This window comes from Phodopus roborovskii, unplaced genomic scaffold (genome assembly GCF_943737965.1).
Source record: "Phodopus roborovskii unplaced genomic scaffold, PHOROB, whole genome shotgun sequence".
NCBI classification, from domain to species: domain Eukaryota; kingdom Metazoa; phylum Chordata; class Mammalia; order Rodentia; family Cricetidae; genus Phodopus; species Phodopus roborovskii.
The window spans coordinates 735,422-758,399 of record NW_026125804.1 but is presented as its reverse complement, the minus strand read 5'-3'; the positions used below and the strand labels follow the sequence as shown (position 1 = coordinate 758,399).

Genomic DNA, 22,978 nt, shown 5'->3' with positions numbered 1-22,978 from the left:
GACCGACCCACTCCACACAAGCAGCCCAACACTTGCAATGGCATGCTTCCAAGCCTTTGGACCTATAACACCTGAGAACAGAAGGTTTGAGGCTGAAGTAAGAAAACTGAAGGCACATGCTCACTAAGAGTGCTTTCCATTATTCATTTCAGTGATGGGAGACTGAGGCCCAAAGCAAACTATTAGATGAGCATGCCCTGCGGAGAACCACTCTTAGGAGACTTGAGGAATAGGGTCAAGAGAGATAAGACCTTTAGGAGCAGAGGGTTAGGGGAACAAGGAAATCTTTTCATCTTGTTTTGAAAAGTATATCTGAGCAAAAATGACGACTGCCCCCTTCCTCCCTCCTGCCTTCCTTTTCCAGGAATCCCTAGCCCGCCTGCCCCATGTTGGGGTCCTCACTCCAACACATCTCTGTTGAACTGCTTCTGCCGGTTCCCCAGGAATTCCCCTATCATCTGCCGGCTCAGGCCTTTCCGCTCCAGGATGAAGTGAGCCACCCCCACAGGAGTGTCTGACAGGAAACCTCGCTCGATCAAATACTGGATACCCTTCTCCGGCTTCCTGCAGAAAGAGAAGAAGTAGGTGACATAGTTGTTCTTCTAGAACTGTGCCTGGTCCATTTCTAGAACTGATTTGGGGCCCAACTAACCAAGGCTTCAGAGAGCCGAAGATCTCTAATGTGATCCAATTCCTTCAGGGTACAGATAAAAAAAACCACAGCACAAGAAGAAACTACTTGCCCATTGCACAGAGTTTCAAAATTCCAAGGCATCCTCACACTAATTTCCTCTTTTACTGGAGGCATACCACAGGTGAGAGAAAATAAGTATTGAAATGAGAGCCTACTCTCTGCCAAGATAATTCAGCAACAATCATAGTCTTGAGGAAAAGGCTGAGTTCTAGACCAAGACTCCTTCTTAGGACACTCACAACAGGAAGAAGTGGTTAATGTGTTCCATGTCCTACATCCTACCCACCCTCTGTAACTGTTTCTTCAGATGAGGTGCCGCCAATGTTTTCAAAGAGTGCAGTCAATCTGGGTTGGAATTATACCATGTGTAGAACTTTGAATGCCTGAGGACGCCCATAAAACTAGAATTTGGAAGTTTGGGTTTGGATGTCCTAGGAGTTTCAAAGCAATCACTTTCAAACTGTATGGCTTTGACCAGCCTCTTTGACATCTCTGTGTCTTAGTTCCTTATCTCTACAATAAGAACATTACCACCAGCCTTGCTGAGTTATTATGGAAATTAAATATAGGTGGCAGTGTTTAACAAACTATAAAGATGTGAGGCATTACATCAAATCCTTCCCTTATATCTAATATTTTCCAATTACATCTTATGTTTTCTAATTATTTTCTAATCAAATGGCACACTCTCACCCCCATTCCTAAGCACCTGGCACAGGACCAGGCACCTAGAAAGAGCTTAGTCACCATTAGTCACACCAGCCTGCTGCCAAATACACAACTCTACTAACAGACTGATGAAGGAAAAAAAAAACAAAAACAAAAAAAAAAAAAAACCCAAAAAACAAAACTGAAGCCCAAAAAAGAAACATAAGTTACCTAAGGCTAGACAATGACTGAACAAAGGCATATTTGGGGTCGTAGTTTCTGGGTTTTTCTATTCTAAATTGCCTCCTCCCTGAGAAGGGGTTATAGAGACGATAACACCCTGGAAGCCATTTTGCGGGAACATCTTGTCATCTTGCTCAAGAGCATACACACTGAACTCAGGCACATTGAGGGGCCTCTCTATTCTGAAACCCTGTGTTTTCTCCTTTGTTCTTTAGTTTGATTGTCTTTTGAGGCAGGGTCTTACTCTGTAGCCTAGGCTGGCCTGGTGCTCACAACAGAGCCCAGACTGTCTTCTAACTTGTGACAATCCCTTTAACTAAAGTCTACTGAGTGCTAAGTTTTCCAAGCATGAACCATTGCATCCACTTTCTGCCACCCTTCAACTAGTCCCCATCCCTGGCCATCTGGGGAGAAATACCATTTCACCAAATGACAGGATGGCAGAACCAAGGTCACTGCTTGGAGCTAGGTCCTAAAACAAGGTGTCCATGCAGGGTGGGAAGAGGTAAGGAGGCTAGAACTGAGAGCACATACTTATTGAAAAGGTTGAGGCCAATTCTGTAATGCCGCCTCTGTACCACATCATTGTTGAAGGCTGGTGAGTCCCAGCTGTGCCTTGTTTCTCTCTGGTATGTCTGCTTGCACAGGCCAGTGGCTGGAGGTTCCCTCAGGCTATCCCGAGAAGAGGAGCCAGAGCTGCAGTTGATGGTCTCATTGGAGTTGCTGGAGCTCTCAAGGCTCTCATTGTCTCCACCATCAGAGTTCTCACCTGCTGCCTCACATTTCCCCAACCTCCGACCTCCAGCCACACCACTAGGCCCAGTGCCACTATTGGGGGCTGGTGGCAGGGGCCCTGGTGGGGCTGGAGCTGGACCCTCAGGGGCAGGGTAGTGGCGGTGTGGGATTGGGGCCCTGCCTGGCGGCCCCTTGTGCTTCAGGGTCCCATGGGGGCTGCAGCCATCAGCCTCATACACCAGCTGGCGGTGGACAGAGCCGCGATCTGAGCGGTCACTCAGGTCTACAGAACTGTCACTGGGAGGCTCAATGGTAAGGAGGGGAAGGTGCGCAGCCCGGAGCCGGAAATCCCGGCACTCCAAGCACCCAGGACCCCTGCGAGTGCCTTCCTCACGGCTACCATCTTCCCGGGTCCCTGGTGGCATCGGTGGAGGAACTGGTGGGAGGGGAGCTGGTGCCCAGAACTCAGGGCGGGCCTGGGGTGGGGGCTCTGTGCTGGGTAGTCGCTCAGGTGATGGAGGAGGAACTGGGTCATCCAAGTAGAGGGGAAGGTCACTGAAGGATGTGGCTGAGCTGTCCTCTTGGTGTTCCTTTGATTCCCTCTTCTCCAGCTGGGCTGACCCTGGTTCCTCAGACATAGGCCCTGATGGGTGGCAGTTCAGAGCTTCATCGATGGATTCAGCCAGAGACTTAACCTGTACACAGTGAAAGGTGAAAAGGGAAAGGGAGGAATGATGAAGCGAGGAATGGTAGAAGGATCACAAGGAGAGAAGAAGGGAAGGGAAAGCAGGGAAAGAAAGCTTCCTGGTAGCTCAGCCAAGAAAGCAGGTATCTATCTGTATCTTCATCATCCCCCTGTTCATCTGTTCTTTATCTGAAACTCTTCTCTATTTATGTATTTTTGTGTGTATAGGTGTTTCTCCTTGACGTATGTCTATATACCACATGTGCCTGTTACCAGAGGAGGCCAGAAAAGGGTATCAAATCCTTTGAAGTTATAGAGGGTCATGAGCCACCATGTGGTTTCTGGGAATCAAATCTGCCAGTTCTCCAGCCCCTTATTATTCTTATATATGTATGTATATTTTCTCAGAAATAAATGTATTTTCATACAACATATTCTGGTCACAGTTTCTCCTCCCCAACTCCTCCCAGATCCTCTCTAACTACCCAACTCCCTGCCTTCTTCCTCTCTTTAGAAAACAAACAAAAAAACAAACAAACCAGAAAAATAATTTTTTAAAAAAGAAAAAGCACAAGAAACATACATGCATGCATGCATGCGTGCGCGAGCGCGCGCGCGCGCGCACACACACACACACAATCAAAACCCATAAAAACACAAAATCACAAGCCATAATATACAAGCAAAAGGTCAGTTTGACAAAAAATTTCAAACAAAGCAATATGAGACAAGAAGTCTCCAAAAATACCATTGGGTTCATTGTGTGTTGTTCAGTCCCTTATTTTACCAAGAAACCCATAGGTTCTAAATAATTACAAAATACCTCCCAGGGAGTCACTGTGAGTTTACAGAGGCTAGGACTAACAACGACAAGATGCCTTCGAAGACACTCCAGTATGCTTATCTCCATACGACCCAAGTCAAATCCTACCTCCTCCCTGATTCGAGCCACACTCTTACCTCTGTCTTACCATGTCAACTTCCATCCAGGGAAAACCCCAAATCTCAGCTTCCTCCCAGAGCTCTCTGTGTAAATATCTCTTAGGAAATCCATAATATTTACTCTTGAGAATCTGAACTACACCCAGTAACTCTGCCTCCCTGTATACTTAGCTTCTAAACTGGCTCCAAATTATCTCTTCCGACTGGTATTCATAATAATTCTAGATGCCCACTACACCTGAGTTGGGGTGAATGGCCCAGAACACATGGTAGAAGTGAAGATATATCATTTCTGGAATGAGACTGTCAAATACTGCAAATTCTGTCTTGCATACTCCCTTTGACTTGTACTCCTTCACAAGGGAAGCCATGCTGTGAACAGTCCTAAGGGAGAGGAACTACCAAAAAAAGGAGTTAACCTGCCAGCCCAGTGTGTCCTACACAGCTTGACAGCAGCCTCCTGAGAGACCCGGAAGCAGAATCATTCAGCCATGCCCCTCACAGCTTCCTGGCCCTTAGAAACTGCATAATAAATGTTGTTGTGTGTGGTACACACCTGTAATTATAGCGCTCCAGAGGCTCAGCTAAGAGGATTTCAAGTTTGAGGCCAGCCTAGGCTATACAATGCAACTCTGTTCAAAGAAAAATAAAGAAATGAGATTGTTTCTTAAGCTTAGTTCTAATGTCAGGGTTTTTGTTTTCAAATTTATTATTACTGTGTCTGTGAGCACATGATGTGTGGGTGTAGGTACATAAGCCACAACATGTGTGTAAAGGTCAGAGGACAACTTTGCAGCACTGAGTCCTCCCTTTCCACCTTCACATAGGTTTTGGGGATTGAATTCAGGTCACTAGGCTTGCACAGCAAGAGCCTTTAACCCATTGAGCCATCTCACTGGCCCCTAAGGTCAGTTTTAAGTTACTAAATTTTGGGGTAGTTTTCTGTATAGACACAGGTAAAGTATAACATTTCATCACATTGTATTCTCCTAGTCTCTATTCTTCCCTTGAGGAATAGGTACAAGCTCAGTTTCTATTTTAGATCAGCTACTGTTTGACACAGGAAAGATGTTTAATTATCATATAAATGAATGGATGGACAATACAGATCTTCCCTTCATTACTTCTTGCCTTCATTCCATGTTGTTTCTAGCCTCAGAGAAGCCTGCTAGAGCAATGACAGGGTCAGATAACAGTTTATTTAGATCACAGTGATTTCTTCTTCTCTAAAGCTTCATTCATTCAACAATTTCTACCAAGTACCTCCTTAGTTTTAGGAGAAAAAAAATTAACTGTTACCACACACCAGGTGCTTTCATGCATGTTACCTAGTTGGAATGCATCTTCACCAACAGCACTAAAAAGAAAGCTTACTCTCCCTGTTGCTGATCAAAAGATGAAACCATCTGCCCCAGTCATATGGCTGGGAAATGGCACAACTGGGATTTCCACCCAGGGAACCATGCTAAAATATCCTCAGTTTAGAATGACCTCCCACTCTACTCACTGCTGTGCCCATTCCTATCATTCCATGTTTTTGCTGATGTAATCAATGCCCAAACAAACAATGCCCTCTTCAACATCTCTAACTAGCTACATCTTTTCAATCCTCGTAAGGCCTAGTTACAATGCTGTTTTCTTCAAAAAAACTTCTCTGGTCCTCCCAGAATACCTACTGCCATGCACCTATATGTCCTCTATTGTCTACCAGACTGGGAGATCTTGGACAATATGGACCAGAGCACAAGCCTCAGCTCCTCCTTTATGAAATGGTGAAAATAATCTCTGCCTTACAGATCTGTTATGAAGCACACACTGTACCTGGCATCCAGCAGATACACATTATCTGTTAGTAAAGCCTTTATTTGCTATTATATCAAGTTTCAAACAGTGGGAACTTTTTGTTTTCTTATTTGCTCTATATATTCATATTTTTATTGCTTTATTTAGTTTATTGTGTGTGTATACACCCATGTGCATGTGTGTGCACATGTGCTTGTATGTCACAGTACATACGCACAGGTGAAAGGAAAACTTTCAAGAATCATTTTTCAGGGCTGGAGAGTTGTCTCATCTGTTGTTACTTTTTCTAGCCCAAAATTTCAAAGTCCTTCCATAATCCTCCCCAAAAACATGGTCAGGTCTGTCACAGCAACAGCCCATGAACCTTGTACCAATTCCTATTTTAGTTAGGCTTTCTATGGCTGTGATAAAACTATGACCAAATGCAACTTGTTTATTTTATTTTATATCATCCAGGGAAATCAGGCCAGAAACTCAGGTTTGCTCCCCATAGTTGGTTCAGCCTGCTTGCTTTTCCTTTCCTTCCTTCCTTCCTTCCTTCCTTCCTTCCTTCCTTCCTTCCTTCCTTCCTCTTTTTCTTTTGTTTGTTTTGGCTTCATTTTGGCTTTTTGAGACAGGGTTTCTCTTTGTAGCCCTGGCTGTCCTGGAACTCACTCTGAAGGCCAGGCTGGTCTTGAACTCAGAGATCTGCCTGCCTCTGCCTCTATCTCCTGAGTACATGGATTAAAGGCATGTGCCACCACCACCTGGTTCAACCTGCTTTCTTATAGTACCCAGGACCACCAGCCCAGGGGGTGGCACAGCACACAGTGATCTGGACCCTCCCATATTAATCATCAAGACAATGTACCACAGGCTTGCCCATGGGCCAATCTAACATGGGCATTTTCTCAACTAAGGTTTCCTCTTCTAAAATGACTCTGTCAAGCTGACATAAAACTAGCAGCACAATGGTTAAGAGCACTTGTTTGTTACTCTTTCACAGGACCCAAGTTCAGTTCCCAGCACCCATGGGTGGCTTACAATCATTCATAATTCCAGTTTCATGGGATCAGACACCCTCTTTTCAATGCAACAGGTTTTGGGTGTGCACATGGTACACATAACATACACGCAGGCAAAACACCCAAACATATAGAATAAAATAAACAAATCTCTTTATAAATCAGTTTTTATGAACTGGAGAGATGTCTCGGTAGTTAAGAATACATACTGCTCTTGCAAAAGATTTGAGTTTGGTTCCCAGCACCCATATCGGATGCCTTTAACTGCCTTTAACACTAGCTCCAGAGGACCTGACATCCTTTTCTAGCCTCCTTGGGCAACTGTACACACCTGGCATACATGCACTGATACACAACATAAAAATAAAATAATTAAAGTAAATTATCTGTTCTCTCCTTCCATAGTGTGAATTCTGGGAATCAAACTTAGGTCATTAAGCTTGGCAGCAAGTGCCTTCACCCACTGAACCATTTTACTGGCCCTATGTACACATATTCTAACATGCTTACTTTAGCAATGTAGTCCTCCCCCACCCCCCAACAGTGCTGGAGATGAAACAAAGGGCCTGGTACACACTAGGCAAGTGCTTTACTACTAAGCTATATCTCTGCCTTAGGGTTTTTTGTTTGTTTTTTGGTTTGATTTTGGTGTCTTTTTTTTTTAAACCTAGTTGTTCCTAATCCTCCTGTCTCAGTCCTATCAGTGCTTCAATCAGTGCTGTAATTTTTCTCATGTTAACAATTCTCTCTTATCACTCTCAAAGTCTCAATTAAAATCGCTGCTATTTATTGCTATTAAGTGCTCAGGAGTGCAAATTCTTGCAGTTTGGAAAATAAATAAAAAGCAGTAGAAGCAGCCAGAGCCTGGGAATGGAGAAGAAAAGCCCCTTTCAGGGCTCCTGACCTGTTTGGAGAAGGAGTCCTCGAGCTCTGTGATGTCATTAGAAAACTCTCCAGATGTGGTGACTGAACTTCCACCACCGTCGATGCCCCCACCACAGGAGCCTCCATAGGGGAGACCCCGTTCAAGCCGGTGGCTCCGGGCGCCAGCCATGGCACCCTCATCCAGTGAGGCAGGCTTGCCCTCGAAGTATGCAGGGTTCTGTGCTTTTTCGTACTCCTCAAAAGAGAACTGCATTCGCATGTTGGACAAGATGATGCGGCGGGACATGCGGCTCTCTGAAGCTGAGCTGCGCAGTCGCTCAAAGTTCTTATTCATACGATACTGGCGAAAGGCTGTCTGGATGGTCCTGGCAGCCCTGCGGCTCAGGAACGAGCCCCCATACTTCCTCTCCAGCATTTCCACCTGTCAGAGGAACAAGTTCAGAAAGTTGCCAGAGCCTCGTGGCCTTGGTCCTCAACCATACCACACGCAACTCACAACTAACTGCTGGAAGTCATGACAGGCTCTGTGCTCAGTGTTTTCTCTTACAATCCCAAGATGCATACAATCAAAAGAAATAAAAAATGGAAATATATATTATTTAAAATCAGAAAAAGCTTAGAGAAACCAAAATTTAAAAAATGAAAGAAAGGAAACAGTAAATGAAGAGTAGCAGTTGAAGGAGAAAAAGAATCAGAGTAAGAGAAAAGCAGGAAGGAAGGAAAGATGGCAGGGGGTGAGTGAGGGTTCACCAGCAGTCCAAACACCTAGGCATAGCCTTAATTAATGTGTTGATAACTGCCCTTCCAGTCTCTATTTTTCTGCAATCTTGTATATTGTCCTCCCTTCTTTCCTCCCTCCCTCCTTCCCCAAACCCCCTAACACCTCCAGAGAGTGTATTGCCCCATACTGTGAAACTGTTAAATGTGTGTGCCTCCCCCACTTAGATTGCATGTCTTTGAAGGCTGAATGTAGGTCTCGTTCATCTTTTGGACCCCATTATTGGAGTGCAATAATGTTTGCTGAGTGACTACGAGACTCGGTGCATGTGCAGTGGTTGTGAGTAACCTGTACAATGACAGGTCCTGGAGCCAGTCTTCTCCAGTTCCAGCCTTACTGTCCCTTCATGAATACCACCCTCGAGTACCACACCCCAACCCCCCTCCTTTGGCTCTTTCTGCATCCCACTCCCCCTTTTCAACCAGAGTATCTCTTCTGCACCTTCTTGTCCTGCAGGTCTGTGGAGAGTTCATAGCTGTCTGACAGGGCCTTGGAGCGCTTTATCTCCTCCTCCTCCTGCTTCCTCAGGGCGACACTGGCCGGCTGGAGGCGTGCCCTCTGAGCCCAAGGAAGGCCCACCCCAGCAGGGGGGCCACCCATGTGGCTGCTGGTGGGGGGCAGCTGGCTCAGCCGGTAGGGGGGTTGGCTCCCAGGACTATCAACCGCTGTGCTCAGGTCACTGCCTGGGGCATCACCCTCCACACTGTGGGGATGAGATAAAATGAGCCAGGATGTGGCAACAGGAGAGAGGCTTGCTAGGCCCAACTGAGTGAGTACACTAGATCCTGCCCACAACCCCATCACCTCCCATTTCCTCAGATACCTAGGGACCCCAACATTCAAGAGACCCATCAATCTGTCTCCTCACCGCCTACACCTTTCCATTCCTCAAGTGCCCTTGTTATCTTCCATTCCTTCCCTTTGGAGCCCCATCTCCATAACTCTGATCTGAGACACTACTGTTCCCTCAAGGCTGTTTTCTCAGTTCCGTCCTCAGTCCTACCCACCATTCCTCACAATTTGAACCAGTCACAACCCTACACCTAGTCTCCTCCCACTCCTGTCTCTAGCAGCTCCAATCTCAAATCTTCCTTCCCCTGACAGCCTGGTTGACCCCTCCCCAACCTCTTCCCCTCCCAGCTCTATCCCATCATACCCTCCATGCAATGATTTCCCCAGAACTACCTCAGACCAGTTTCCTTCCCAGCCCTGTTTGATGATTACTGTACCCTGCCCATCCAGGTTCTCCCCCCCACCCAGCCAGCCCCCTGTGCCCTGCCCCTGCCCTTAGCAGCCTGGAGTCCAGGCCTGGCCAGTTCCCAGGGTTCCCAGGCTGCTGGTGGTGCTGTTGCTGCTGTTACTGCTGCTTGTTACTGCTGCTGCTGCTGGTGCTGCTGCTGCTGGTGAGAGGGCAGGGTGAAGGCACAGGCTGGGCCACAGTGGGAAGTGCCTCCCATTCAGCATCCTCACAGGTAAAGAGCTGCCCTGCGGGGAAGCTTCCTTTTTCTCCTCATGTCCACCTCTGCTCAGCTGGGGGAGGAGGGCAGGGGATTCTCAAGCAGGAAGGTGGCAGGAGCTGGGTCCCAGGTCTTGCCTGCTGGGGTTACCTAGAGCTGTTGTTCTTCCAGACCTGCTCCCACAGTGCCATGGCAACCAGGCTGCCAGGGAACCCAGGTGGCAGCAGAGCTCCAGGGCATGGTGAGCAGCACAGAGGTGGGGCGAACCAGGAAGGCTGAGGAGTGGAGGAGGTTGTGGGAGAATGGGTGTGGCTGGGGCTAAAAGAATGATTTTTTTTTTTAAATCTGGGGGAAGTAGTATAGGCCACAGGAGCTTCTGGCTAGTAAAAGGATTAAAGGGCCTCTCCTCAGCCTCTATTGGCAGAAGCCAGGGTGCAAGGCAAGGGCAAGTTGGATGGGCGGAAGGGGCTACCTACTAGTGCTTTCTGGGGACTGCCAGCTGTCTGTGCTGGAGGTCGGGGCAGTGGAGCTGGGCTCCGCCCTGGCAGGAACTCTCACTCACTGTTCATCTTCCACACTCCCAAGAACTAGTGAGAAAGAGACTGAAGGACTGCTTTCCACCTAAATTTTTCTTCCTCTTAGACCTCAGAAGCCCCTGATGCCACTACAAGTTAGACCCCACCACAAGCTAGACCCAACACATCAAAGACACTCCTCTTGTCTCCCTGAGGATGGCAAGATCCGGCTCACCAACCTACTCAAACCTCTCCATTACCAGTACACATTTCAAACCCAGCTTTGGTCAACCATCTCCTCTATCCACAAAACATCAACAGCTTTCACTGCCTATAAGTTAGTTCAATTCCCAATCATTCTGGCATTGAAGGCCTCTCCAAGGTACAACAGACAAGGAATGCGTCTAGAACACTTAGTGTTTAGGTACCGTTCTTACCACTTCATACTCAATAACTTGGTTGCTCTTTCTAATAACCCCGTAAGGTTGTTAATTGCCTTCAAACAAAACCCAAAAGTTAGTTACCAACAATACAAGCAGAATTCAAATCCAGGCAGCGGGACTTCAGAGTTCACACTCTTTGTAGACCAGGCTGGCCTGGAACTCAGAGATATCCACCTGCCTCTGGCTCCGCAATGCAGGGTCAAAGGTGTGCACCACCACTGCCTGGTGCACTCTCAATCATTACATAACCCTTACTCTAATTCATTCAGGCCCAGATTCTGTTTTTCTGAAATGTTCCTCAGCCCCTTACCTCCTAAACTGCTCGTATACTACCTTCCACTCTCAATGTCATCCTCATCATTTCTGGTAGTGCAATCTAAGAAATGCCCCACATGCTAGTTCTGTTAAGATTCAAGACCTATGCCCCTACTGAGGGGCCCCCTGAGCCAGAAATTACTGTTGATCTTGCACAGAGCCCCGACCTTTGCACAGGACTCCCTTCTCTGGCACAGATTGGCTTTGGCAAAGAATGCATAACTCTCAGTATCCCAGCATAGGAAGAGAATTTGGTAAACTCCTATCTGGCTGGCAAAGGGCACAGGGCCTAGAGTAGAGTAGGTGCTCCTGGCATGAGGGAGTCAGTGAATGTTCTTGGCGGTTGCTCTAATAAGACTCTCACCCGAATTTATACCACAAACTCCAGTGTTATTTGCAAATCTCTTCTCTACCCTTAGACAGTGAGAACACTGAAACTTACAAATTAGCCCATCTTGCTTTCTCATCAAATCCTGCCACAGCTTCCTATAATTCACTCAACAAACAATAACCAAGCACTTTCTGTGTGTCAAGCACCGGAAATAGAATAAAAAGCAAAGCCACCAAATTATTTCTTCAGGAAGGTGATATTATAGCAAGGAAAACAGACACGAAACAAAGAAAGAAGGAAAGAAAGAGAGGAAGGAAAAAAGAAAAAAGAAGAAAAAAGAGAAGAAGCAAATGCCTATCATTTCAAGACGTGCTAAATATTAAGATGGAAAATAAAGCAGAGTGCAAAAAGGTGCTGTCTTAATCGTGTGTGTGAGTGTGTGTGTATGTGTGTGTGTGTGTGTAAGAGAAAGAGAGAGACAGAGATAGAGACTAGGGCTAGAACTCAGAGAATTATGCAGGCTCAGCAAGTGAGCCCTAAACCCCACTGAGCCATAAACCTGGCCAAATGTGTTGTTATTTTAGATGTGGTGTCCAGGAATCCCAGGGTAGGAAGAATGACATAGAAACAGATCCCTGATGGAAATGAGGGAGTGAGCTGTATAGCTATTTGAGTGTTTAAGGAGAAAAAAAAAAAAAAAAAAAGACAGTATAGCCAGAACATAGCGAGCAAGAGAGAGTAATGAGAGATAAGGCGGGACAGCAGTGAGAGTTGTACTAGTTAGTTTTTGTCAACTCAGCACAAAGGAGAGTCACCTGGAAACAGGGAGCTTCCACTGAGGACTTGCCTCCATCAGGCTGGCTTGTGGGCATATGTGTGGGCATTTTCTTGGTTAATGATTGACATGGGAGGGCCCAGCCCACTGTGGATGGTACCACCCTGGGCAGGTGGTCCTGGGGTATGTAAGAAAGCAGGCAGATCAAGTCACAGACAGAAGGACTGGTTTCTGCTTCCGTTCCTGCCTCCAGGTTTCTGCCCTGAGTTCCTGTTACCTGGAAGTGGAAGATTAAATAAACTCTTTTCTTCCCCAGTCTGCGTGTGGTTTATGTTTTATCACAGCAACAAAAAAAACAAACTAATGCAAGGGACACTGAGCCTATCATAAAGATTTTGGCTTTTGATCTGATTGAGGTGAACATAGAAGGGATGTAACCTAACTTACCATCAATAGAACAGCCTCCTGCTTCCTTACTTGGCCCGAGCCATACACCACACCAAAACCTGGCTATCTGCTCACCCATCAACATTTAGCTGAGGGTGCCCTTCCACACCTGCTTGCCTCCTTCACACAGGTTACCTTACATACATGCCCCTCCTACATGCTACTGTAGAGCTCTCCAGTCACTTCTGGCCTCTGCAACAGGCACTGTTAGCTCCCTTCATAGTGTAAAAAGGTAGAGTTAATATCACTGTAATTCACATAGCTATTAAGTAAGAATGCCAGGATGCAAACTCAAAGATCAGACTGCCCTCTAATGATATTTCTGTGCCTTTCCTACTTCTAGCCCTGTGCTGCTCCAGGCTCTCTACTCTTTGGTAATTCCTCTCTTGAGAACTTGCCCCATTTTGATTGCAAAGGGAACGGTTGCAGGAACTCTAGGGTAGCAGCACAGCCTCCCATTGAAGATACTGGCCAAAAAAAAAAAAAAAAAATGGAGACTGCTTAAAGGGTTGCACCTGCCATCATACATACTGCTGAAGAATCTGGAAGTGTGGAACCCATTAAGTCAGAGCCCCTAAACATTAAAACACATTAGTGACAGGCCAATCACATGGAACCCCCCACACACACTACACACACACACACACACACACACACACACACACACACAGAGAGAGAGAGAGAAAGAGAGAGAGAGAGAGAGAGAGAGAGAGGTATAACATCACAGACACATCCATAGCCACACGGAAGTAGACATGAATACACGTAGACACAAACACACTGCCTGCTGAACTATTCTTTAGGGGGAAATGAGAGCATCCTTTGCCGAGGGGGAAAATAAGCCATGCTACACAAATAACCACAGAACAAAGTGGAAAGTTATCAGGGCTGGGGAATACAGGAAGTGGTGGGGGAGTAAAGGAGAGAGATTCCTTCTGCTTGGGGGTGGCTGAGCAGAATAAAAATAAACTGGCACTTAACTATGCACCTACCCTGTGTCAGGCATTTTCCACACATTATTTAATCTGCATGGCAAACACAAGGGGAGAATTAGGATTCCTGTTTTACAGAGGAAGAAAACCGCTTTAAGAAGGAAACTGACTGACAAAGGTCACAGAGCTACTAACTGGCAGGATGGGGATTCAGACCCAAAGCCTCCTGCTGTCTTGAAGTCTTCCAGGGAGTGGAAGCTTGTGGACTGTGCTTTGCCTAGGAGGAGCTAGGAGAGATGAGATGAGGGGAATCTTGTAAACCAAGGCTGAAAGATAGGGAGAAGCAGGATAGGATGCCTTTTAGGGACTTGAGGCTGGCCTGACCATAACAGAGGGTGAGGCACTGACCCTTCCCAGATGATACTCCTGTTTAGTGTGGGGACGTCTTCTCTCCCTCCTTCTCTTTATTGGTACTGCCCAGAGTCAGGAATTCAGCAGGGAATGGGATCAGAATGCAGTTGCCATGGAAATGAATGGAGACTGTTGCTATGGATACCATAAGATGAGGGCAAGAGGAAAGCAAGGTTGCTGAAACTATCCCCATGACAACTTAGGTTGGAAAGGAAAGGGACTGGAAGTGAGATACAAGAAAACGAGGTGAGGATACGGAGATGGAACCAATGGCTTTAGACTCTAGAGGGAAAAGACTGGGCAAGGAGGTTGGAGCTGACAGAGAGTGGCAGGCGATACCAAGGAACGGCAGCCACTGCCCCTGATAGCTCTTCAGCAAGATGTTTTCACTGCCCAATTCAGTGCCACAGAGAACCCAATCCCAAATTCCGCCTGGATTAGGTAACTGCTAACTTGAGGGCTGACCAGGTAATCAATGGGAAAGCAGATTCTGGGAGCCTGAAGACCTGGCTTGTAATCCTGGATCTGCTCATTTACAACCCTAGAAAAGCATTAGTTGTAACCTATTTACTCTTTTCATTAGGTCTAGCAACTGTGCAACGTCTAGGTTTTCTCCCTGAAGGAGATATAACATAGATGAGAATCTGAGGTACAGAGAGATGAACTCGGTTGCAAAAAGTTTCCTATAAGTAGTGGTGGAGCCAAGACTCAAAAGAAGGGACATCTGAGCACACGAGGTTGGTAAGTATGGCTAAGTGGCAGAGCATTTGCCTAGCATCTCCAGGTTTGGGATTCAAACCCCACTCCCCACACAGAAAAATAAGTCTGCATACAAAATTCATGCTCTTCCCGTGTCCTTCCACTGTGAAGTCCCTGCACGATCCATCTCTCCATTTCTTCCCATAGTGGCATACAAGAAACTAGACATCAGATAAATATTTGTGGAGTGGTAAATGAGGATGTAGGAAAGCCTGAAGTTAGATGGGAAAAGCTCCTGCATTTAAGAACAATGACTCATGGATTTGTACATGAGATCCACAGAGCTGGAGAGAATTTTACAAGCAAGTTTTAAGAACCATCCAATCCCCAGATCCAGGTAAAGCCCAGGAAGTGAAAGTGGCTCTTCCTTGAAAACTTCCCTATCTCCTGGGCAAAAGTTGCACTTTTGAGTTACAAAGATCCACTCCACGCCCTGTAAGGATTCAGGCATTACGCTGGTCTGCCCCTGTCACCTGGCAGAATGCACTCCGGCAGTACCCTGGTCAGCTCAGGGTTCCATGGCTACATAGTCTGCAGGCAGGCACAAAGGATCCCTTTAAAAGGAAGACCCCACCCACCCACCCACTTACATTCTCTTTCCCGCTGTTCTCCTGGGACAGACAGGACTTTTGTTGTCTCCCTCTTCTCTTCTGTCCTCTTTTTACCTTATTTTCTTACCTCCCCCTCAATAAAACTTTCAATATGAATCACATCTACAGGTCTCTGTTTCCCCATCCGCCTGCTGTCCATCATCCGCCCCAGGACTAAGATCCTCAGGGTCCCAATGTGGAACCGGGGACCTGCCACCTGCAGTCCCAACCCACGCTGCCTTATTCCTAACATTTCCGGTCCCAACCCATTATTCTTTATTCCTAACACCCCCATCCCACCCCATTTCCTATTGCCTCTCACTCTGCCCTGTATGTTCCAAAAGGAACAATAAGCTACTTGCAATTCCTCTATAGCAAGCTCATCCATCATCTTTCTGGGCTTTCACTCAGTCTTGCTTTATTTTTCCTGTCCAAAATGTCTTTTCTTCCTTTCACCTTTGGACTTAACTGGCCTAGATGAGCTCATCTTCATTTTGTGTACCCTGAGCAGGCAGCTCTTCCAGCCAAGTCAGTTCTGACTCACTCTCACCCTCCCAGAACCCAACAAGATCAGGTATTGTCTCCTCTGTGTCTCGTGCTCACCCATCTTTTGGTGGCCCTTACACCAGCTAATGCGAGTCTCTTGAAGTATGCATTGCCTACTCTTGATCCCCATATCTGTTTTCCAAGAATAGTCGCCTCACATGATTCACTTTTATAGAGCTACCATGCCCAGATCAGGGCCTAGCATATATCTGTTGCTCAACCACCTTGTTCCTCGAATCTGCAGGTAACATATGTTTGTATGCGTGCAATCACCTGCCTCATAATTGTTACCCTAAGAACCATAGCCCCATGTTTAAAAGTCAACCACATCTCACTGGGTACATACATAGAGATTTCCAGGTACAGAAAGCCAGAATCTCACACAGAAACCTCATATTCTTGGAATTCTTCATGCTGTCTCACACAATCATATTTCCTTATATATACAACAGCTCACACAGTGTCTCAATACCATGAGACTTGTGCAGACACACACACACACACACACACACACACACACACACAGAGAGAGAGAGAGAGAGAGCGAGAAAGAGAGAGAGAGATGCATATTTTTCTCACAACAGATATAAGCCTGCTCCCTTCCCACAGCATAGACCCTGCTTGATCCAGCCAATTCAGTTGCCTGAATAGGAGTTACCATTCTTACAGTTCCCAGGATGATGTCTGTCCTTGACTTGCCCTCTTCCTTCATTCAGGTAACCCCTGCTCGCTTCCATTTCCACCTATAAAACATAGATGATCTGCTTCCCCTAGACACAGGTCGCCTAGACTCACACTCCCTGGGGAGACATTTGAACACAGTAATTAACTCGCCATCCCCAACTTGGCCCTAGAGCACCCCAGTGGCTATTTTTTTCCTGTATGGTCCCTATTCTATTCCCTGTAATGTCTTCTCACCTCTTGCCACCTAATCAAATTTTCCCCAATACTTAAGACCCAATTTTTACCCTTCTTCCTCCAGCAAGCCCTCCTGGATCCAACCATTCCCCACCCACCTTTCCATTTCCTAATATAAATACATGATGGAAGGGGGAGCAAGAATCCATAGAGGCCACTGTCTTCTCTCCCCACAGCACCCTTTAAAGCAGTGGTTCTCAATCTCCCTAATGCTGCAATCCTTTAATGCAGTTAGTTCCTCATGTAGTGGTAACTCCAATCATAAAATTAGTTTCGTTGCTACTTTATAACTGTAACTTTGCTACTGTTATGAATTGTAATGTAATTATCTGTGATTTCCGATGTTCTTAAGTGATCCACAGGCTGCAAACCACTGCTTTTAAGAATCTTCTCTTCCAGCCGGGTCAAGGAAATATTTACAGTCATGTTGGGGAGAGATGGCTTCCTCTCAGAGATCCTAAAGTTACAGCACGAGAACCAAGGAATTCTAATATTAAAATCATCAGAACTTTGACATGGTAGAATTATGAAATCTAAAATCATAGGATTGGGGAATCCAAGTATCATAACACTGTAGAAAGCGAAATCACAGAATTGCATGAAATATGTCCTCAAATCATCCTATTTTCAAAGGTCATAATTACAGCTTCTTCAAATGCTGTAATGCATCTCAGATTCAGAACGTCAGAGCTGGAAGAACTCTGGTGACCCTGGTCAAACCACCCTCCCCATTTTCCAGATGAGTAAACTATATGTATTGCAGAAGTCAAGGGCCACTTCCAAGATTAGCCATTTCAAAGATGCCTCCGGCTACTGCACTGAAGACAGTAACAGGTGTGCTCATGCTGAGAGACATTCACACATTTATTTATTGAATGACTTTTGAGGTGTTGACAATGCCACAAATTAAACTCTACTCTGTCTTCCAGCCCTGGATAGGAAAAAAAGGCAAAGTTCTGGTGGGAATGGAGACAGGGAGATGGGGCGGGGTGGAACATACATCAGACAGAGAGAAGAGATCAGCTTTTATTGATGGAAATTTCTTTATACATAGCAACACACATGCTGAAAGGCCTTTTCCTCCTGATTATGTTTACAGAGCACTATGGGAGTAATAGGGCTTCGGGAGAGGGTATGAGGTGAGGCCTTCAAGCAGTGGAGAAAACAGCAGCTATGGCCACAGCAAGGGAATGAGTGACGGGGAACTAGGCAGGCTGGGTTCCTGCTCCCGTCTGGTCCTCTGAGCCCTAGGCACCCTGCATCTCTGTTTGTGCTCACAGAGGACAGAGGTAGGTCCTTAGGGTGTCATTTGGAGACCTCTCTAGTAGTAACAGGCTCCAGGGTGCCTGGGAAGTGGGGAGGTATGGGTGCAAGAGGGTTCAGGTTTCAAGCTTCAAGCTCCAAGCTCTGTTCTCCCATATTTTAGTAAAATCTAGGGGAGACAGCAGGGGTGGGGAGGAATTCCAAGAAGGAGGTCGGGGAAGAAAGAGCATAATGCTTGCTCATCTGGTTCCTGAAGCAGGGGACAGGGTCCCATGAGGGATCTACAGAGGCAGGGGGCTGGGGACTGGTTAAGGCTTTTGCTTCTGCATAGAAAATGGCCCTTGTCCTCTCAGTTACCGAGAGGAGGGACTACTGCATTCGGAGGCCGGACAGCAGAACTGGTGAGCGTCTTCCTCTTCCTCTTCCTCAGTTTCCTCCTCCTCCTCTTCCCTGGGACCAGGAAGGGCAGGGTAGAGGCCACAGGCAGGGGTGACAGAAAGAGGCAGAGACATTAGTTTGCAGAGAAGGGGAGATACACAAAGGGCCAGAACTGCAAAGTTGGGCTAGGATGGGGGTCCAAATAGGGAAGCCAGTGTGACATTATCCAGGGCCATATCCAACTCAGTCTCCAAGGAGCCCATGGTTGGTCCCCTTGTAGATAGTCCTCCCCAACCCAGACTTAATCTTAGGGTCATCTTCATAGTATAGAAACACAATCTTTGACTCTGACAGGTGCCCAGCCTTCATTTTCCTATAAATAATAGCAACATGTTTTCTGATAGAACTTTTTATGCATCATCTCATCTAACCCCTGCAACAACTCTGCAGAAGCAGCATATTAGAAATGAACTTAACTTCAGGAAAGTTAGATAAACTGACTGAGGCCACACTACTGGGTATAAAATACAGTCAGGATCTGAATCAGCGTTCTCAGAGCTTCAGGTCTCAGACTCAGGCCTTCCAGGTTTTGTGATAGAAATCCATTCTGTCCTTACAGGACAGATATTTATATTTCCTTAAGACTCAAGATCAGCAAAACCAGAAATGATGCTTAGAAATCAAGCATGAAAGTACACAGCATTTGAAGTAAAAAGACCTGCATGGGTTAGGGATATAGCCCAATGGAAGGGCTCTTGCCGATCACATGCAAGGTTCTGGGTTCCACTCCTAGAACCACAAAAAAAGAGGAAAGAAAGACAAGGAAGAAAGGGGAGGGGGGAAAGGAGGGGAGGAAAGGAGAGGAGAGGAGAGGAGAAGGAGAGGAAAGAGAAACCTGGGTTTCCAGGTTCTACATGTGCTTCTATGTTAAGTGCCCTTAGGCATTGTATTGTCCCTCTTGGGAGTTGTTAACCTCATCTGTAAAAAGGGGTTCATGCTGCCAACTCCCAGGACTGTTGCAAGGTCTGGAACATACATTAAATGCCTAGCAAACAAACAAAAATGGAACAAGAGCAATGGGCATTTTGTCAACTGTTTTTCAATCTCTTATCTAAGGGGCCAGACTGCATATGGCAGTCACTGGAGTAGGGCTACAGAGTCATGGAGTGTCTGGATAGACAGTAGCACTAGGAGGGGATTGGATGCTTGGGAAGTGAAAAGGTGGGTTTTCTGGGGACAGCAAAGGAAATGGCAATATCCCATTCCCAGACTCCTCAGTTCAGAGAATGTAGGAAGTATGGAATCCAGGAAAGAAAAGGATCAGGAAGAGAGAAGGAAAGATGACAAGCAGGGGAAGGCACTGTGGTCCACCTGGCAGACAAGCACATGCATGAATACACACACACACATACGTGCACACGCCCTTCTCCAACTTGGAGATCCCTCGGACATACTGTTCCACATACACAGTGAATTAGCAAAATCACATGAACCACCTCTCACACCCTGAACCTTAGTTTCCCACTCCTCCTCTCTACAATGTGATAAAATGCCACAATTTTCAAAGCTGTCATGAGGAAAACATGACAGTCCACTCTCACTGTTCATTCCCTTTTTACCAAGGACAGGCTCCTGTAGTTTCTCCCTCTGATAACCCCTTTCTCTTTCCTTTTTATCCTCCCTAAAGTTGACCTTTCGTCACCAATCTCCTCTGCTCACCTTGGCTCCTCATTGCCTGCTGGATAAAGTTAAGACTCCAAGTTGGTATTGACAGCTCCCTCATCACATGGTCTCAGCTGGCTTTTCTGGACAGATGGACTCAAACAAGCCTAAGATTCAATACCAGCCCCAACACTTACCAGCTTGTTGGGCTGGGATCCATTTCTTTACTAGTCTGGGACTTTCCTTATCTGTAGAACGGGGAAATATCTATCCCATAGTGTATGGTTGGATTAAATGAATCCGCAAATGCTAAGGAATCTACCACAGGAGATGTTTGGTGCCTAACACATGGTCCCATTATTGTGGCTGCCATTGCCAGTGGTATCTACATTGTCAAACTCACTCCTGCCTAACTGTCAACAAACTAGTTCATTATTGCATCTGCATGCCCAGCCTCTTCACTCCTCTATGCCTTTGCTGATTTCAGTCACGCTGATGCTCATGATCAAATGCTGCTTTCCCAGAGCTGTCCTCCATGACTCCCAGGCACAAGGATTCTATGCTTTTACCTGGCTCCGGCATTTATGTGCTTGGTCAGGGCTCTTTGTTGGTTTCTTTGAACTTCCCTGAAGCATTCTTTTCACCAATCTCAATGCACCTATTTGCCCATTACCATCACTACTTTCCCTCTCTGGGAGGAAGAAGGGTCCCTTATACTATTTAAGGCCAGTTTCCACCTAAGCTCTTGGATCTATCCTTGCCCTCTCATGCACAATAACCATTCCTTCTATCTCTCATATTCTTCACTGTTCCCTCTTTGTTGCCTCCTTCCTGTCTCCATTTATAGATGCTCAAGTCTTTCCCATCTGGGAATGAAAACCCTCTACCTGCCTCCACATCTCCCTCTGTCCCTCTTTCTTCTTCACAGCTAAGCTTGAGAAATTTGTCTACACTGGCCATCTCCACTTCAGTACCTCCTACGAGTTCTTCAACCCACTGCAATCTGCCTCTTGCACTCATCACTGCATGGAAAATGTTTTTAGGAAGGTTGCCCAGGACTTCCTGATGGTTAAAGCAATACATTCACTTCTGCCCTGGACTTAACTCCTCCTGGCCACAAGATCTAACACTCTTACCAAGGCCACTTCCTTCCTTGGTGAGCTCACTCACAGTTGATTTTCCTTCTCTGGCCTATCCCTTCACTCCTTCTTGGGCCCATTCTTCAGGTTGGTACCTCTTCCCCAGTTGTTCTCTCATATTCTCTTTCATCTCATTCTCCTTCAGTGATGGCATTCCATTTCATAACTTCAGGTATGGTTCTATCTAGCACAGATCTTTCTGCTGGGTTGTGAGGCCCATCAAGCCTAGTGCTTGTGGGCCAACTCCAACAGGACAACCTGTACAGCCCTCAGCTACCAGGGGGACCTCTCCTACAACCTTATCAGTGAAAGCCTTGCCTCTTATATTTCCCACATCAGTGAACCTGTCAGGCAAGTCCAACCTTTTGACACTTTGACATGATGACATCAACACAGTTTATGCTTGAAAATCATGCAGTCACATTACAAGAAAAAAATACAAATGGTCTCACAATGTTTAAGTAATTTTAAGGTTTGTGTTAGACCGAATTCATAGCTATTATTGACCAAATGTGGCCTCAAGATTGCATATTGGACACACATGCTTGATTCTTCCTGCTTCCTTAGCAAGTCAGTCACTAAAAATTGTTCATTCTACCCCTTAAATAGTGCTAACATTCTGCACGTGGCACCTTATTTTCTACTCCTTGGCCCTTCATTCAACCTTTCTCAGATCACATTGTCCTCCCTACGGTTCTTCAAACACATGCACCTTCTGCCTGGACAGAACTGTGCTTTAGTAAATATTCATGCAATAAATGAATCTATCACCAAGCCTGAAGACTCCAACCTACTGTGAACTACATTTTCAATCATGTTCACCTCCTTCTCCATCTTTCCTTAAGCACCAAGTCTATGACTCTGGTCCTTTCTTTTGCCCAATCACTTCTCAGTCCATCTCCTCTGCTTTATGCTCACTGTCACTTCCTGAGTTTCTCTTCTCTTGGATGACTTTATCAGCCTCTTCCCGATTATCCCTTCCTTCTAAAATGTTAATTTGACGATACTTTCATATTCAAGAACTGCTCAAAGCTCCCCAGATGTCTACTTCTTGGAAAACATAACAAGCCTATATGCCACAGACAACTGCTTGAGGCATGTCTAAACTTTACCCCCTCTTAATATTTCTATTTGCTCTTTCTTACCTCCAAACTGTGTGCACACCATCAGAGTATCCTCCATCATCTATTTTCAGCTCTTGACATGATTATGGATTTTTGCTTGTTTTTTTTTTTTTTTTTTTTTTTTTTTTTCCGGGACAGGGTTTCTCTGTAGCTTTGGAGCCTGTCCAGGAGCTTACTCTGTAGACCAGGCTGGCCTCAAACTCACAAATATCTGCCTGCCTCTGCCTCCCAAGTGCTGGGATTAAAGGCATGCACCACCACCTAGCCTCATTATGGATTTCAAGTAATTAGCTCAGATGTTACTTTGTCTGGCAAACTTTGATTCACTACTTAGAAGTAATCTAGCTCTCTCCCCATCTCTCTTCTCTAATCCACAGGAAAATAAGTGTCTCTGGTGTTACTTGGGATCTTTAAGAACAAGGAATAGGTTGGAAGTTAGTAATTATGTTGAGACCAGGGACTTTGGATGACGGATGAGCAAGGATGGAGGTTCTTGTTTTTTGTACTATTAGCCTGGACTGGTCTCTGGCATTCTGTTAATGTCTACTCATTGCTG

General features: G+C 46.0%; 1 protein-coding gene across 5 annotated transcripts in view; it reads right to left on the bottom strand.

Moving 5' to 3' along the window:
• The window catches only part of Iqsec2 (IQ motif and Sec7 domain ArfGEF 2), an 81,485-nt gene that overhangs the window by 14,440 nt on the left and 44,067 nt on the right, over positions 1-22,978 (bottom strand). For all 5 annotated transcript variants that reach the window (XM_051178694.1, XM_051178695.1, XM_051178698.1 and 2 more), the window contains 4 exons: positions 8,859-9,120; positions 7,659-8,060; positions 2,120-3,015; positions 403-564 (listed from right to left, as the gene is read on the bottom strand). In XM_051178694.1, coding sequence (XP_051034651.1) covers positions 403-564; positions 2,120-3,015; positions 7,659-8,060; positions 8,859-9,120 — 1,722 coding nt within the window. The remainder of the gene's footprint in view (positions 1-402; positions 565-2,119; positions 3,016-7,658; positions 8,061-8,858; positions 9,121-22,978) is intronic.